At 37.1% G+C, this 16,724-nt stretch overlaps 1 protein-coding gene across 2 annotated transcripts in view; it reads left to right on the plus strand.

Annotated features, from left to right (window-relative positions):
- LOC128649350 (uncharacterized) overlaps positions 1–8,052 on the plus strand; it is a 77,881-nt gene extending 69,829 nt beyond the window's left edge. For both annotated transcript variants that reach the window (XM_053702568.1, XM_053702569.1), the window contains one exon: positions 4,375–8,052. In XM_053702568.1, coding sequence (XP_053558543.1) covers positions 4,375–4,489 — 115 coding nt within the window. In that variant the 3' untranslated portion in view covers positions 4,490–8,052. The remainder of the gene's footprint in view (positions 1–4,374) is intronic.
- The last annotated feature ends 8,672 nt before the right edge of the window (positions 8,053–16,724 follow it).

Below are 16,724 nucleotides of genomic sequence, written 5' to 3' on the forward strand. Positions count from 1 at the left end.
ACCCAGACCTTTATGGGGTTAACTGCCTGTGACACTGGGGACAGCACAGATTCCTGTGAGCGCCAGTGAGCACCCAGGGATGAGCATGTTGCAGGGTCCTGGGATGTATACCCAGTCCAGTCTGAGAGTGCAGTCCCCTTCTGTGTTTTGTATATGTCTAGGGTGATTACATAAGCCTGTGCACCCTTCACTTGTTCCTAGTTTGTTGGATTAAGAACTTGCTTTGTATGGCTGTTTTAGGGTCCCAGGATTTGGAAGGGACCTTGGCGTGGTACCTGGGCTTGTCCCATTTGGCCAAATGCGGTAACTAACCCTTCCATTTTTGCTTTTAATCTTAGCTGAGAGCTTGTGAGTGCTGAACTTTCTCTGTGTGTTGTATTAATTTGTTTTGTAATTTTCCCTATGGTTCTTGCACCCAGACCTGTCTGGGATTAACTGCCTGTGACTCTGGGGACAGCACAGCATCCTGTGAGGGCCAGTGAGCACCCAGGGCTGAGCATGTTGCAGGGTCCTGGGATGTGTACCCAGTCCAGTCTGAGAGTGCAGTCCCCTTCCATGTTTTGTATATGTCAAGGGTGATTACATAAGCCTGTGCACCCTTCACTTGTTTCTAAATGTGTTGGATTGAGAACTTGCATTGTGTGGCTGTTTTAGGGTCCCATGTTTTGGAAGGGACCTTGACCTGGTATCTGGGCTTGTCCCATTTGGCCAAATGCAGTAACTAACCCTTCCATTTTTGCTTTTAATCTTAGCTGAGAGCTTGTAAGTGAGTGCTGAACTTTGTGTGTTGTATTAATTTATTTTGCAATTTTCCCTATGGTTCTTGAACCCAGACCTTTATGGGGTTAACTGCCTGTGACACTGGGGACAGCACAGATTCCTGTGAGTGCCAGTGAGCACCCAGGGATGAGCATGTTGCAGGGTCCTGGGATGTATACCCAGTCCAGTCTGAGAGTGCAGTCCCCTTCTGTGTTTTGTATATGTCTAGGGTGATTACATAAGCCTGTGCACCCTTCACTTGTTCCTAGTTTGTTGGATTAAGAACTTGCTTTGTATGGCTGTTTTAGGGTCCCAGGATTTGGAAGGGACCTTGGCGTGGTACCTGGGCTTGTCCCATTTGGCCAAATGCGGTAACTAACCCTTCCATTTTTGCTTTTAATCTTAGCTGAGAGCTTGTGAGTGCTGAACTTTCTCTGTGTGTTGTATTAATTTGTTTTGTCATTTTCCCTATGGTTCTTGCACCCAGACCTGTCTGGGGTTAACTGCCTGTGACCCTGGGGACAGCACAGCTTCCTGTAAGTGCCAGTGAGCACCCAGGGATGAGCATGTTGTAGGGTCATGGGATGTGTACCCAGTCCAGTCTGAGAGTGCAGTCCCCTTCCTTGTTTTGTATATGTCTAGGGTGATTACATAAGCCTGTGCACCCTTCACTTGTTCACAGTTTGTTGGATTAAGAGCTTGCATTGTGTTGCTGTTTTAGGGTCCCAGGTTTGGAAGGGACCTTGGGGTGGTACCTGGGCTTGTCCCATTTGGCCAAATTTGGTAACTAACCCTTCCATTTTTGCTTTTAATCTTAGCTGAGAGCTTGTAAGTGAGTGCTGGACTTTCTCTGTGTGTTGTATTAATTTGTTTTGTAATTTTCCCTATGGTTCTTGCACCCAGACCTGTCTGGGATTAACTGCCTGTGACTCTGGGGACAGCACAGCATCCTGTGAGGGCCAGTGAGCACCCAGGGCTGAGCATGTTGCAGGGTCCTGGGATGTGTACCCAGTCCAGTCTGAGAGTGCAGTCCCCTTCCATGTTTTGTATATGTCAAGGGTGATTACATAAGCCTGTGCACCCTTCACTTGTTTCTAAATGTGTTGGATTGAGAACTTGCATTGTGTGGCTGTTTTAGGGTCCCATGTTTTGGAAGGGACCTTGACCTGGTATCTGGGCTTGTCCCATTTGGCCAAATTTGGTAACTAACCCTTCCATTTTTGCTTTTAATCTTAGCTGAGAGTTTGTAAGTGAGTGCTGAACTTTCTGTGTGTTGTATTAATTTATTTTGTAATTTTCCCTATGGTTCTTGAACCCAGACCTTTATGGGGTTAACTGCCTGTGACTCTGGGGACAGCACAGATTCCTGTGAGTGCCAGTGAGCACCCAGGGGTGAGCATGTTGCAGGGTCATGGGATGTATACCCAGTCCAGTCTGAGAGTGCAGTCCCCTTCTGTGTTTTGTATATGTCTAGGGTGATTACATAAGCCTGTGTACGCTTCACTTGTTCCTAGTTTGTTGGATTAAGAACTTGCATTGTATGGCTGTTTTAGGGTCCCAGGATTTGGAAGGGACCTTGGCGTGGTACCTGGGCTTGTCCCATTTGGCCAAATGCGGTAACTAACCCTTCCATTTTTGCTTTTAATTTTAGCTGAGAGCTTGTAAGTAAGTGTTGGACTTTCTCTGTGTGTTTTATATATATATATATATATATATATATATATATATATATATATATATATATATATATATAGATTTAGATATAGATATATATATAGATATATATATATATATATAGATATATATATAGATAGATATATACTGTTTTTTTTTTGTTTGTTTTTTAATTCTGAAACAAAATCTTACTTTCATTATTAAAGCATTGTTTTCCGAGTATTAAGTCAAAATATAATTTAAATCCTTTATTTTAATAGCATTTTCATGTGTTTTGTAATGCAAACTAGCAAGAGATAATATTTTTTTTTTGCAAAAAGCGCTGAATTCTAAATCAGTATTTTGGATTGCACACAAGCATAATACTTAACTGAACACTTGTAATACAAGCACAATGAGCACACTAATACCGCTCCGTGCTATCCATAGGGCACATTAAAAAAAGTTTTGGTTGTGTCAAGATGCATTGGTTAACAGATTGTGAATTATTATTTGCACTACCGATTGCTTTTTAGATTGATTTTTAATCTAGCCCTAAATCTGTATTGAGTGTATTGAGTGTGCGAAATACAATGCCAGTAGCTATAAAGAAGTGAATATCTAATAAAGGAAGTATGCAAAGAATAATACATACTCTAGAAAGCAGACTAAACTATATTCACTAGTGGGATTTTATTCAATAGTAAGCAACAAATGTCAATTTATGAAGAAGCATTGAACCACTTTATTACGCATTCCCCAGTTTTTCATAACAACGTTGTTATATTAATATACTTTTTACCTCTATGATTACCTGTATCTAAGACTCTGCTTAAGTACACTGAGACTGCCCCTTATCTCAGTGCTTTTTACAAATGTGCATTTTAGCCAGTTAGTGCTGGTTCCTGCATAACTTCATGGGAGTGAGCACAATGGTTTCTACTGAATATAGCACACATGAACTAGCACTGACTAACTGTAAAAAGCTAATAAAAAGGACTGAAATAAGGGACGGACTTCGGTGGCTTAGAAACAGGCAAGTTTAGAAGTTATAAAGTATATTCTATAACAATGTTGGTTATGCAAAGCTAGGGAATGGGTAGTAAAAGTGTTATCTATCTTTTTTAAACAATAAAAAAAAATCAAGTAGACTGTACCTTTTAGCACTGAACTATGGATTGCTAAGAACATTGGTAGGAAGAGTCAGAATGCGCTTTTTACAAAAACTGAAAACCTAGCAATATAAAAGGAGAAATTATAAAGAGCAGATAATGTAACCATATGTTTACGGTTTAGATTGTTGTGTACATTTTTTAGAGGTTTTTCATCCTAATGTACAGCAAGACAAAAACATAAATACATATGTTCATGTGAGAATTAGTGATATGGTTATAGGCAAGATATTTTAATTTAAAGGGCCACTGTAAGTAAATATTTTCTATGCCTGTTACTAACTAACTACCCCAAATACGCTTTTTATCAATAGCATTTCATTAACATATCTCTACCGTATATCAGAAATCTTGTCTGCAAATTTAATTGTTTTCCAAACCCACTCCGTGGGTATCCTTTGCTCTGTACCAATCCGTTTACAATACCTAGGTTTCAAAATGGCGCTTTAAACAAAAAGTTATTGGTTTAAGTATTTTGAACACTCAGTGCTGAAAATAGTGGGCAGGATAACATGACATCATCGGCGAATAAAAGATATAACTTTTAGAACGTTATGAAACTTCGTTTTGGAGAAAATATAGGTCAGTAGGTTTTAATTAATGTTTATTAACTTTAATATGTTAGTTGTTTAGCTTAAAAATTATAACAGAAAGTAATCCTTTAATGATCATTATGGGGTGTATTGCATACTTTTGTATCTTATATTTTCTTATAAAACTTATATTCTACATCAAGAGGCAACATTTGTTTTATAGGTACTAATGATTGCTATTATTAATGTTTGTTTAGAGGACCGGGTCAACACGCTATGGCCTGCACATATCAATATGAACAGCAAGAAGATGAACAAAGACGAGGGGATTTGAGTGATGTAACTATGGACAAAAGATCTACAGATGTATAGTTGAAATATATTCCTTTATCTTTTCGCAGAATCAAGACAGTAGAAACTTTTGCACTTCTGTTACTTGTACTTGATAGAAGATTTGGGCACCAATATTTATCAGCTAACTTCATGTTGTATGTCGAGGAATGAGTTGATCCTCAAGAAAAGTACAAAATTACATTGTCATCAAAACTTCTCTCTTGACCTTCTAAAGAAAAGGTGTACAGCATTTTCATGTTAAGGGACATTTTGGATATTTACTTTCACTCCGCAAACCTTTAAATAAATTATTTATACTGTAAAAATCAAAACATAAGTGTATTATCATATAAAACAATAATATATATATATATATATATATATACTGTAAAAAGCAAAACAAAAGGGTATTATCCTACAAAACACATTTAAGATAAGCACTTGTCAGCAAGTGCTGAAGTCAACATATACACCCAGACTATTGGATCTGTACATATAAAACCAGACTTTTGGATTTGTGCATATATACCCAGGCTATTGGACCTGTACACATACACACAGACTATTGGATCTGTACGTATAAACCCAGACTATTAGATCTCCACATATACATCCAGACTATTTGATCTGTACATACACACTCAGGGCTCCATGTACGAAGCAGCAAAAGCTGCTCCGGAGCCTTTGCGGGGCAGGTTCGCATATGTGAGCCTGCTTCCCGCAATGTAAGAAGCAGCGGTCATTAGACCGCTGCTTCCTACACCCTACGCCACCTCTTAGGTGGTGAAGCAAAATCACAGAGAGCTTGCTCGCTCTCGGTGATTGACAGCCCCTTCAGTCGCGTGATTGGTCGTGCGACTGAAGGGGCGGGCATTACACACTCCTCTGAGTGTGTAATGGTACATACGGGCAAGCGGATCAATAGATCCGCTGCCTGTGTGTAGCGAAGGCGGGCGGACAGCTTCGCGAGTTAAGAAGCTGTCAGCCCGCCTCTTAGTACATGAAGCCCTCAGACTAAAATATCTTATCTGTAGATATACACCCAGAGAATTAAATCTGTATGTGTATACCCAGAGTATTGGATCAGTACATATACACCCAGACTACTGGATATGTACACACACCCAGACTATTGAACCAGTACCTATACACCCAAACTATTGGATCTGTACACACCAAGACTATTGAACCAGTACCTATACACCTATACTATTGGATCAGTACATATACACCCAAACTATTAGATCTGTACAGATACCAAGACTATTGAACCAGTACCTATACACCCAGATTATTGGACCAGTACCTATACACCCAGACTATTGGGTCAGTACATATACACCCAGACTATTGGATCTGTACAAACACACACCCAAACTATTGAACCAGTATCTATACACCCAAACTATTGGATCTGAACACCCACACACACCAAGACTATTGAACCAGTACCTATACACCCAGACTAATGGATCTGTACATATACACCCAGACTACTGAATCTGTACATACACACTAAGACTATTGGATCTCTACACATAAAACCAGATTATTGGATCTGTAAACATACACCCAGATTATTGGACCAATACCTATACACCCAGACCAGTGCTCCCTCTAAGGACAGTTTTATGAGTGGCCTAGCAGTAATTAGATCAATTATCAAACACTACACAATGCAGACTGCAAGATATGGTTGCCTTATTAACTGTTTCACTGCTGGGCCACTCACAAAAGTTGCCTTAGAGGGAACACTAACCAAGACTATTGGATCTGTACATATACACCCAGACTATTTAATCTGTACAGTGAGGAAAAAAATGAAGGAATTGACTAGACACATCCAGTGTTGCATAGAGGTCAAGATTTGCAAGGTGCTTAAACAACATGCAATAAGAACATTTTCTGTTGTCTTCCAAGAGATTAGCATCACAGCAGAAACTGAATGTTATTAGAATAGATTAACAACGTGTTTGCTGCATCTGTTTCCCAGTGATAAAAACTCCACCCACCACTTCTCTTATTGGAGGACGTATGTTTGCATATGACTTAACTTGCCATTATCATTGTGTTAACAAAATCTTCATTGTTTGGCTTCAGCAGAAAAGATACAAAAGCAATAATTAGAGATATATGACAAGGTAAGGCTTGTGAAGCCTGCCATGTGCTCTTTCAGTCATCACAATTTGAAATTTCATAATTAAATTACAGGAAAATGGGGCAACATAAATAAGAGTTGCAGAGAGTTTTACTATGCATAAAGAAACATTTTATATTAAAATGTCAGTGTTTACTGTCCCTTTTAAAGGGTCAGTACACTCAGGCAAGAGGCAGATATGATTTAAAGTTGGTGCAGGAACACCCTTTGAAAAGGGCTGGATCACTCCCACCCCCACTGGGAGCCTGATTTCTTCTAAAGCCTCTTGTTTGCATAGCTTTCCTGTAATCATAACTGAAGTATTAAACATTTTAATATAGGTGGAGGCTTCAACAGGAAACAAATGCTATTTCAAATAGCAAAACAAAGTTAAATGGATCTGAAAACCTACATTTTTCATGATTCAGATAGAGCTTGTAATTTTAAACAACTTACTAATTTACATCAATTACCTCATTTGCTTTTGTTCTCTTGCTATCCATTTTTTTAAAAGAGGCTCAGCAGCAGCAAAGCACTACTTGGGGCTAGCTGCTGATTGGTGGCTGCACATATATACCTCTTGTTATTGGCTTACCTGGTGTGTTCAGCTAGCTCCCAATAGTGTATTGTTGCTCTTTCAATAAAATATATCAAAAGAACAAAGCAAATTTAATAAAAGAAGTAAACTGAAAAGCTGTTAAAAATTGTAGGTTCCATCTGAATTATGAAAGAAAATGTTTGTGTTTCATGTCCCTTTAAGGGTAAAATAGATAATTGGGAATATATTAAAAGGGAAAAACATACAGTACAGAAAAACTTGCTCTAAAGTGATTTTAATATGTACTGATATCATGATATATATTTAATAAGCAATGGTGTTTGTAGAATAATAATTGTACAGTATTGTTTCCATTTTGATTGATACTCCTGGTTCACATTTTATCTGTTTCATTTTTCATATTTTCATTGAAGTATAAAAGTAAATATTATAAAGTTTAAATAAAAAGTGTGTTTTTTTTCTATGAACAAATCTTCTATACAAGTTCTTTATAAAAAAAATATGAGTTATGTATTTACCAGTATTGCGACCAATAAATTATACTTTTCTGTGAATATGACTTGTGATTTACAGAAATATCCTTAAAGTATGATTTATGTTCTTTGTTTTTTGTTCATACCATTATTAACAGAAAATTCCTTCAAATGGGTTTGTATATATATGAACATTTGTATTTGTGTATGTGTGTATATCTTAACTCTCTTGAGCTATCATATATTTATTCAATTTGACAATTTGATAAGTCGTTTTAAAAACTTATTTTTTTCATAAATATGATAACTATTTGTAAGTCAACAGTATTATAAAAATAACAAATATCCTTCTATTTTTATTATGTAAGGTCATCATCATATCTGAGATATGTTTGCAACCATCATAAATAAAATGTTGCCTAAATTATAATAATGATTATTTTCTTGTTGTTTTCTGTAGAATAAAGATTAATTTAAACATCATATTATTATAATATTTTCATTTAATGCATTTTAACAAAAATGATCTTGATATTTTAGTCCATACTGAGAACTATATCAAGAATATACGAAACAAATCTGCTTTATATTGAATTTAGTCTCCATGTCAGAGATCATGAATTCCATTAATTAGGAAAGAAACATCAACTGCTAATAATGTTTTAATATCTCTGCTTTAATTAGATAATCAGCAAATGTATGCACTTGAGCTGGAACAGTGAGATATTTATATCTTAACAGTGGCATATTTAGGTTTTCTGCTGCCCCCCCCCCCCCCCCCCCTGGATTTAGGTAATTTTTGGCCATATAAATTTTTTTGGTCAGGGAGTAATGTGACTTTTTTTTTTTTGCTGCATTTTCAAATTAAATGTTCACCAGCCAGGGCTTGTATAAGCTTGCATACACTCAGGTAGGTTCAATTAGCACATGTGTATACACACAGGCTTTGAGTGGCTTTTAGCTCATGTGGGTTAAAGTGATATGAAACAGAAATGTGTTATTTCATGATTTAGATTAAAGCAGGCAATTTTTAGCAACTTTTTAATTTACTCCTATTATCATTTTTTTTTTACTTTTCTCTTGGTATCTTTATTTGAAAAATCACAGCAGCCGGCCATTTTTGGTTCAGCAGCTGGGTAGCGCTTACTGATTGGTAGCTACATTTGCCACCAATCAGCAAGCACTACCAAGGCTCTGAACCAAAAATGGGCTGGTTCCTAAGCTTATATTCCTGCTTTTCCAACTAAATATTACCAAGAGAACAAATAAAAATTGATAAAAGGAGTAAATTAGAAAGTTGCTTAATCATAGGCTGACCATATTTCCTTGAGACAAAAACGGGACATTGAGATGTCAAAAACGGGACAGGGTTAAAATTCTTTATTCATAGGGAAAAAAAGTAAGATTTTAACAAAAGTTCTTTTATGACATGAATATAAACTATTGAGCCAACAATTATCCTTTGCTGAGTTGCCCAAAATCATTGTTACATGGTGGATAAACTGAGAAAAATGTGGAAATAGTTACTTGATAATGATAATTGTTATTTATAACGTCTGTACAACCAGCACTGCAGCAGCATAATAATAAGCATAATTAATGACAATTTAATTGATTGACAGGCACAGACACTGGTCTTACTTTGGCACATGCACAATTCTTGCAGAACTTAGACATTTGATCTACTTGATCACTATGTTTGTATGTTCACACTGTGACACAAGAAGATGGTAAGAATTATCTCTCTGGTGATGGTCAGCCACTAATTCGGGTGATGGCAGAGGCAGATGATCATCACATCAGATGATGACAGATCTAGTCCGACTCCTGTCCTTACTAGGCACTAGCTAAAAACACACACAATAGAGAACAATGGCGCTAACCCTCTCTGGAAAAAATAAAATACCTCACTTGTTTAAAAATACCACATTAAACATACATATAAAATCGATACATGTACAAAATAAAAAAATTTTAATAAATAAATGAATAAAATAAAAAGGGGGACAATGTTATTATCTCCTTTTGTTAACAACGAAATAGCCCAAATGTGCAAATATATGCAACAATAAAAAAATGTATATTACCACCTCCAGATGGAATCAACTGTATCCCACTTGAGAACTCTGCTGCTTATTTTACCAAATGTATCCTTCGTACCACTTGCAGTAGGGCAGGAACTTTCACTCTGAAAGAAAAAAGCTCAAAAAGGACTCAAGTGCAATTAAACACACAGTAACAACCGCGCTTTAAAAATCACACTTACAATGTTTATTAAAGATACAAGCACTTAAACAACAATCAGCAGCAAACTGTGTATATTATAAGGACTCCTGGTACTCAGCTGCTTCGAGGACGCTCTCCCCTCTGTATATAAACTGTTCCACACATGCGCCGGGACTTTGGTAGCAGGGAAAGACTTATTACTTCAACTACGGAAGCCCTGTGTAACCAAACAAGGCAAGTGTATTCTTCCTAGGAAACTTGAGACTACGGATCCTCTAAACTGTCACAAGTCCTCAATGATTACCCCAACGCGTTTCATCTGCTAACGTGCAGACTTCCTCAAGGAGAATAGTAAGTGATGTGATATCGGATTTCCCGGGAACTCTTGAATAAAAACCCTCCATTGTTTTCCTATTGGTTGTTCATATTCAGGCTAAATCGTTAGAAATGCCACACGGTCCTAAAAACCCACACTAAACAACATAATATTATACAAATATACATCCAAAATCTACTAACTATGACTATCTCATATAATTATCCGATAATTCATAATCTATGTCACATTTAAAAATTTAAATACATATATAAATAATTAGTTAAAACTCATAACTACTTCATACAAATATACAGATTCATTTGAGTATATAAATTAGCATTCCAAATATGTTTAACACATTTTACATACTTTTTGTCTTTTTTTCTTTTCAAAAGCAGAAATAAAAACAATACACATTCCTATATTTTCTTAACCAGGGATAATAACAGATAGTATCTAACCCTTAATCTATTATAGTATAAGATGTAAAAAATGAATATATGACGAATTTCATGATATTTATACAAATATGGGGAGAAATGAAATTCATAATGTTTACTCAAAAAAAGGCAATTTAAAAAATAGTTTCAAACAACATATATTATTCCCTAAAAATGAGATATAAAAAAACTATAATATAATGGGAGGTAGAGGAAGAGATTCATAGGATTTCAACAAATAGGGAATGAAATGATGCATAAATACATATCAATTCATAAAAATTTAAAAACTTAAGAATTGGAAATGGACCCCAAAAAGACCCAAACAAACTTTAAAAATCTACATAAAATCTACATAAAAGCAGCTATGTCAATGTCTATATTTAATCCTTTGGGCTGTAAACTTTTCAATTTTTGGATCCAAAAAGTCTCCTGCTTTCTGAGACTAATCATTCTATTACTGCAGCTACTTGGTATCCAGTCTATGGCCTGTATTTTCAGAGACCTTGCATCCCCCCCATGAAATTCCGCAAAATGTAGGTGTACACTATGTTTGTCACTTTTCTCTTTTATGTTGTATAAATGTTCTGTAAACCTACGTCTAATTTTCCTTTTAGTACACCCTATGTAGATTTTATCACAGCCACAAGACAGGAGATATACCACATATGTGGTATCACAGGTACATCTACTTCTAATGTCAAAACATCTTAAACCCTCACTATCCTTAAATTTGGTTTCCTTATTAATATGCTTACACATGCTACATATCTTCTTACCACACTTATATGTACCTGGTTTCAAACTTAGCTAAGGATTAAATATAGACATTGACATAGCTGCTTTTATGTAGATTTTATGTAGATTTTTAAAGTTTGTTTGGGTCTTTTTGGGGTCCATTTCCAATTCTTAAGTTTTTAAATTTTTATGAATTGATATGTATTTATGCATCATTTCATTCCCTATTTGTTGAAATCCTATGAATCTCTTCCTCTACCTCCCATTATATTATAGTTTTTTTATATCTCATTTTTAGGGAATAATATATGTTGTTTGAAACTATTTTTTAAATTGCCTTTTTTTGAGTAAACATTATGAATTTCATTTCTCCCCATATTTGTATAAATATCATGAAATTCGTCATATATTCATTTTTTACATCTTATACTATAATAGATTAAGGGTTAGATACTATCTGTTATTATCCCTGGTTAAGAAAATATAGGAATGTGTATTGTTTTTATTTCTGCTTTTGAAAAGAAAAAAAGACAAAAAGTATGTAAAATGTGTTAAACATATTTGGAATGCTAATTTATATACTCAAATGAATCTGTATATTTGTATGAAGTAGTTATGAGTTTTAACTAATTATTTATATATGTATTTAAATTTTTAAATGTGACATAGATTATGAATTATCGGATAATTATATGAGATAGTCATAGTTAGTAGATTTTGGATGTATATTTGTATAATATTATGTTGTTTAGTGTGGGTTTTTAGGACCGTGTGGCATTTCTAACGATTTAGCCTGAATATGAACAACCAATAGGAAAACAATGGAGGGTTTTTATTCAAGAGTTCCCGGGAAATCCGATATCACATCACTTACTATTCTCCTTGAGGAAGTCTGCACGTTAGCAGATGAAACGCGTTGGGGTAATCATTGAGGACTTGTGACAGTTTAGAGGATCCGTAGTCTCAAGTTTCCTAGGAAGAATACGCTTGCCTTGTTTGGTTACACAGGGCTTCCGTAGTTGAAGTAATAAGTCTTTCCCTGCTACCAAAGTCCCGGCGCATGTGTGGAACAGTTTATATACAGAGGGGAGAGCGTCCTCGAAGCAGCTGAGTACCAGGAGTCCTTATAATATACACAGTTTGCTGCTGATTGTTGTTTAAGTGCTTGTATCTTTAATAAACATTGTAAGTGTGATTTTTAAAGCGCGGTTGTTACTGTGTGTTTAATTGCACTTGAGTCCTTTTTGCGCTTTTTTCTTTCAGAGTGAAAGTACTAGGCACTAGCTAGTAGTTCTAACTTCCCTCTCGTGACCAGTCTCTCTCCGCAGTTCAGTCTGACAGCTCACGACTACTGATCTGCTGTCACTTGCTTTCAATGATCACGCCCCTAATTTTGAGTGCGGGCGGCATAGACGCGGTGCTGTGGATCATGTGGGCATGGCCACCCAACCCAAACCCTGCAGTTAAAAAAAACTACCCTTCCTGCCGGCAGGGAGTTTAAAAAATGTTAGTAAGTGGTATGTGTGCTAAAAAATTACACTTGCGCTGGTCGTACAGTCTAATAACCCTCAAAACGGGACAAAATGAATATTATTAAAGAAACGACGGGACAGGGGAAGAAACATAAAATAACGGTACTGTCCCTTTCAAAACGGGACATATGGTCAGCCTACTTAATCATGAAATGATTTAAAAAATCATGAAATAAAAAATATCGGTTTCACATCCCTTTAAGCAAATAGTTGGAAAGGGACATAAGTACAAGAATAGCATTATCTCAAATTAGAGCATTTTATTTTGACAGCTGTGTTTGACAGACAATAATTCTAATTTACAGATAACAGGAATACATTTCAATGCAAAGGTAGAATACTTTTGTATGAGTTTGTATGACTTTTGTAGTGTTTGTTTGTAAGTGAGTGAGAGCCTGAGTAATAAAATTATTCCTTTGCCACAAGTGCAGCAATGTTAAAGAATTTGAGCAAATTACCTAAGTGACACCCACCCGTTACCAAGAGAGACATTTGACAGTTGACTACTAGTACTAGTGACAGTAGTACAGTCCAGAGCAGCAGACAGTGACAGTACAAAGTCAAACCGAAGGTGATCGCACTAACAAATTTCAATAAAATAAAAATTATTGAAGGTACTTCCAATGTACACACTATGAAAAACCTTGCAATAGTGCAATTTCAGACCAATGGTAGACAGTAGTAAACTACTGAGAGTTTGACGAGTGACTCTGTCTGTGGCAGTGTGGCCGGAGACTGAGTAGCAGGGGTGCCCTCCTTACCTGAGTTGAAGTTGTTGTCACCACTCCAGTCATCACTGGCTCTGCCGCTCCACTCCACAGTGTGGGTCTCCTCTCCTCCCGACGTATCTTCAGTTCTCGACTCCAACCCTGTTGCCACCTGGCCTAGGAGATCACGTGCGCACGTGCGTGACTCCCTCAAGCCATGTGCGGCGTCGGCAGTAAACAGAAGGAAGGGAAGTTAGGGAACACAGGTGGAAGCTGAGCTGGCGCTGGTCTAAAACATCATGTGACCTTGGCAAAAAGCCGGTCACGTGACCGCTTGGCGGTAATCTGCCCATTTAAAATTATTATTATTTTTTTTTTTAAAACAGCCATATTCAAGTGTGCAGCCGCCCCCCAGAATTGATCGCAATAGGCACCGACCTTGTTGGCATATCCTTTGATACGCCCCTGAATCTTGATCTATTAGAGTGTCTGGGTGATTGCATCAGTTAGACACAGCAATAAAATGTAAATTGATTATATCATTTTTCAATTCCTATATGTCACTGAACACTGTATTATTACTATTATCAGTTATTTGCAGAGAGGCCACATATAGGTTTTTATTCTTTCCATGTCTACATCTGAAGCTCAGACCTAACACATCTTTAAGATACAAACACTTCAGAAATTCACAGTCCCCAGACAAATAGTCAAACAGACATTTTTAAATAATAGTGGTAACTTCCACAATAACGACTCACTCCAAGTCGCACAAGTTATGGCTAGTGTGAGGATGTATTATTATTATTATCAGTTACGTCGGCAATGGCCCTGATACTGGAGCTGCTGGGGCTCTCCACTCTGCCCCTGAAAAATAAGCAATCCAAGAATAGGGACAAAGTAGCAGATCCAGAATCAAAGATATTAGGAGAGAAAAGTTACGTTTAAAATATCCTCTTTATTGCAGTATCCTTAAAATTTACAGGGTACAGCAAGTAGACAAAACAGCTGACACATTTCCTGCCTCAAAGGCACTTCAACTGCTAATAATGTTTTAATACTGTATATCTGCTTTAAATAGATGGTCAGCAAATGTATGCACCTGAACTGGAACAGTGAGATATTTAAATACTGATCTATTAGAGTGTCTGGGTAATTGCATCAGTTAGACACAGCGATAAAATGTAAATTGATTATATCATTCTTCAGTTCCTATATGTCACTGAATTTGCAGAGAGGCCACATATAGGTTTTTATTCTTTCCATGTCTACATCTGAAGCTCAGACCTAACACATCTTTAAGATACAAACACTTCAGAAATTCACAGTCCCCAGACAAATAGTCAAACAGACATTTTTAAATAATAGTGGTAACTTCCACAATAACGACTCACTCCAAGTCGCACAAGTTATGGCTAGTGTGAGGATGTTAAGAGTACAATGAATCCCAAAGTCAATGTTAGAAGATGCAAGGCTTACCCATGTAGTCTCGGAGATGAAGTTCAGAAAAGCCATGTTCTGAAACTATTCACTGCTTAACCACCCACGGTAGTACGTCCTGGCTGCTGTACAGCACTTACACTCACGGCGTATAGCCTTGCTTCTGTGCCAAATCTTGTGACATCGGCAATGGCCCTGATACTGGAGCTGCTGGGGCTCTCCACTCTGCCCCTGAAAAATAAGCAATCCAAGAATAGGGACAAAGTAGCAGATCCAGAATCAAAGATATTAGGAGAGAAAAGTTAAGTTTAAAGGGACAGTCTACCATAGAATTGTTATTGTTTTAAAAGATAGATAATCCCTTTATTACCCATTCCCCAGTTTTGCATAACCAACACTAATACACTTTTTACCTCTGTGATTACCTTGTATCTAGGAACCTTCTTCCAGCCCCCTGATCACATGACTGTGACTGTTTATTGTCTATTCTCTTAAATTTAGCATTGTTTTGTGCTAAATCTTAAATAAACTCCTGTGCCTGAACACAGTGTTATCTATATGGCCCACGTGCACTTAAGGAGGCTTCATTTCTTTTACCAATTACCACCAAACCAATTTCTTAACACTTAACTCTATTTTACTTATCCAACCTTATTTAAAATAAAAACACGGGCACAGTTGTTATGGCGAAATATGGAAAGGTCACGATTTATTAAATAAATAAAATGTTGCCATTTTTACTTTTAAGTTTTATAGAGCAAAATTCAGCCATATTATAAATCAAATTTACACACCACAAAAATGCCACTGCATTAACAATAATTTTGGGACCCACGTCTAGGGGGTGTGGACCACAAATACCCCCCCTGGCAGGGCAGAATGGGAAAAGGAGAACCCATGGCATAGCCCACTCCATACATAGACCATCAGATCTCCCCAATGCCCCGCCCACGTGGTACCCGTACTTCACCACCTGCTGGGATTCACAACTTTACTAGACAAAAACAGCTGCCATGTTTTTACCCTCCAGCCAGTGAAGACCGCCGGGTCACCTGCTGTCTTTTGGTTGCGCTGCATTGTTCCCCTTATGGAGGAGCACGGGCGGTCTTACTATCACTCGACCAAGTAGTCAACGTCCTGCCCCTATCTGTGCTGCTACTGTTCTCTTTCACGTGACTTCTCCGGATTGTTGCATTGTCCTTCATTGTCTCTAGGGTGGGAGGGTGGGAAACAAGGAAAAAAACAAAGGTTAGTGACTGCTTCCTGTTGTCTCTTTCTCTATATCTCCTTTGCTCTGCTCCCCCCTTCCCCTTTTCTTGTCCAATGGTCTCTCGCTAGCCCCTGCCACTCCTCTCAGGTAACCCCTCTTGGCTACCCCCACTCTGGCACACCTAGCCAGCCTATTGTTCTTCCAGAAGCCCCTCCCTTAAGCAGCCCTCAAAGGCTAAGAAATTAGCATATGAGCCTACCTATGTTTAGTTTAAACTAAGAATACCAAGAGAAAAAAGCTAATTTGATGAGTAAATTGGAAAGTTGATTAAAATTAAACGTCCTATCTGAATAATGAAAGTTTAATTTATATAATTTAAAACATCCACTTTATTGCAGTATCCATAAAATGTACAGGGCACAGAAAGTAGACGCATTTCCTGCCTCAACAGCACTTCATCAGAGCTGGAGAACAGGTGTGTCAGCAGGTAATA

Source organism: Bombina bombina, chromosome 2 (assembly GCF_027579735.1).
Source record: "Bombina bombina isolate aBomBom1 chromosome 2, aBomBom1.pri, whole genome shotgun sequence".
Classification (NCBI taxonomy): Eukaryota; Metazoa; Chordata; class Amphibia; order Anura; family Bombinatoridae; genus Bombina; species Bombina bombina.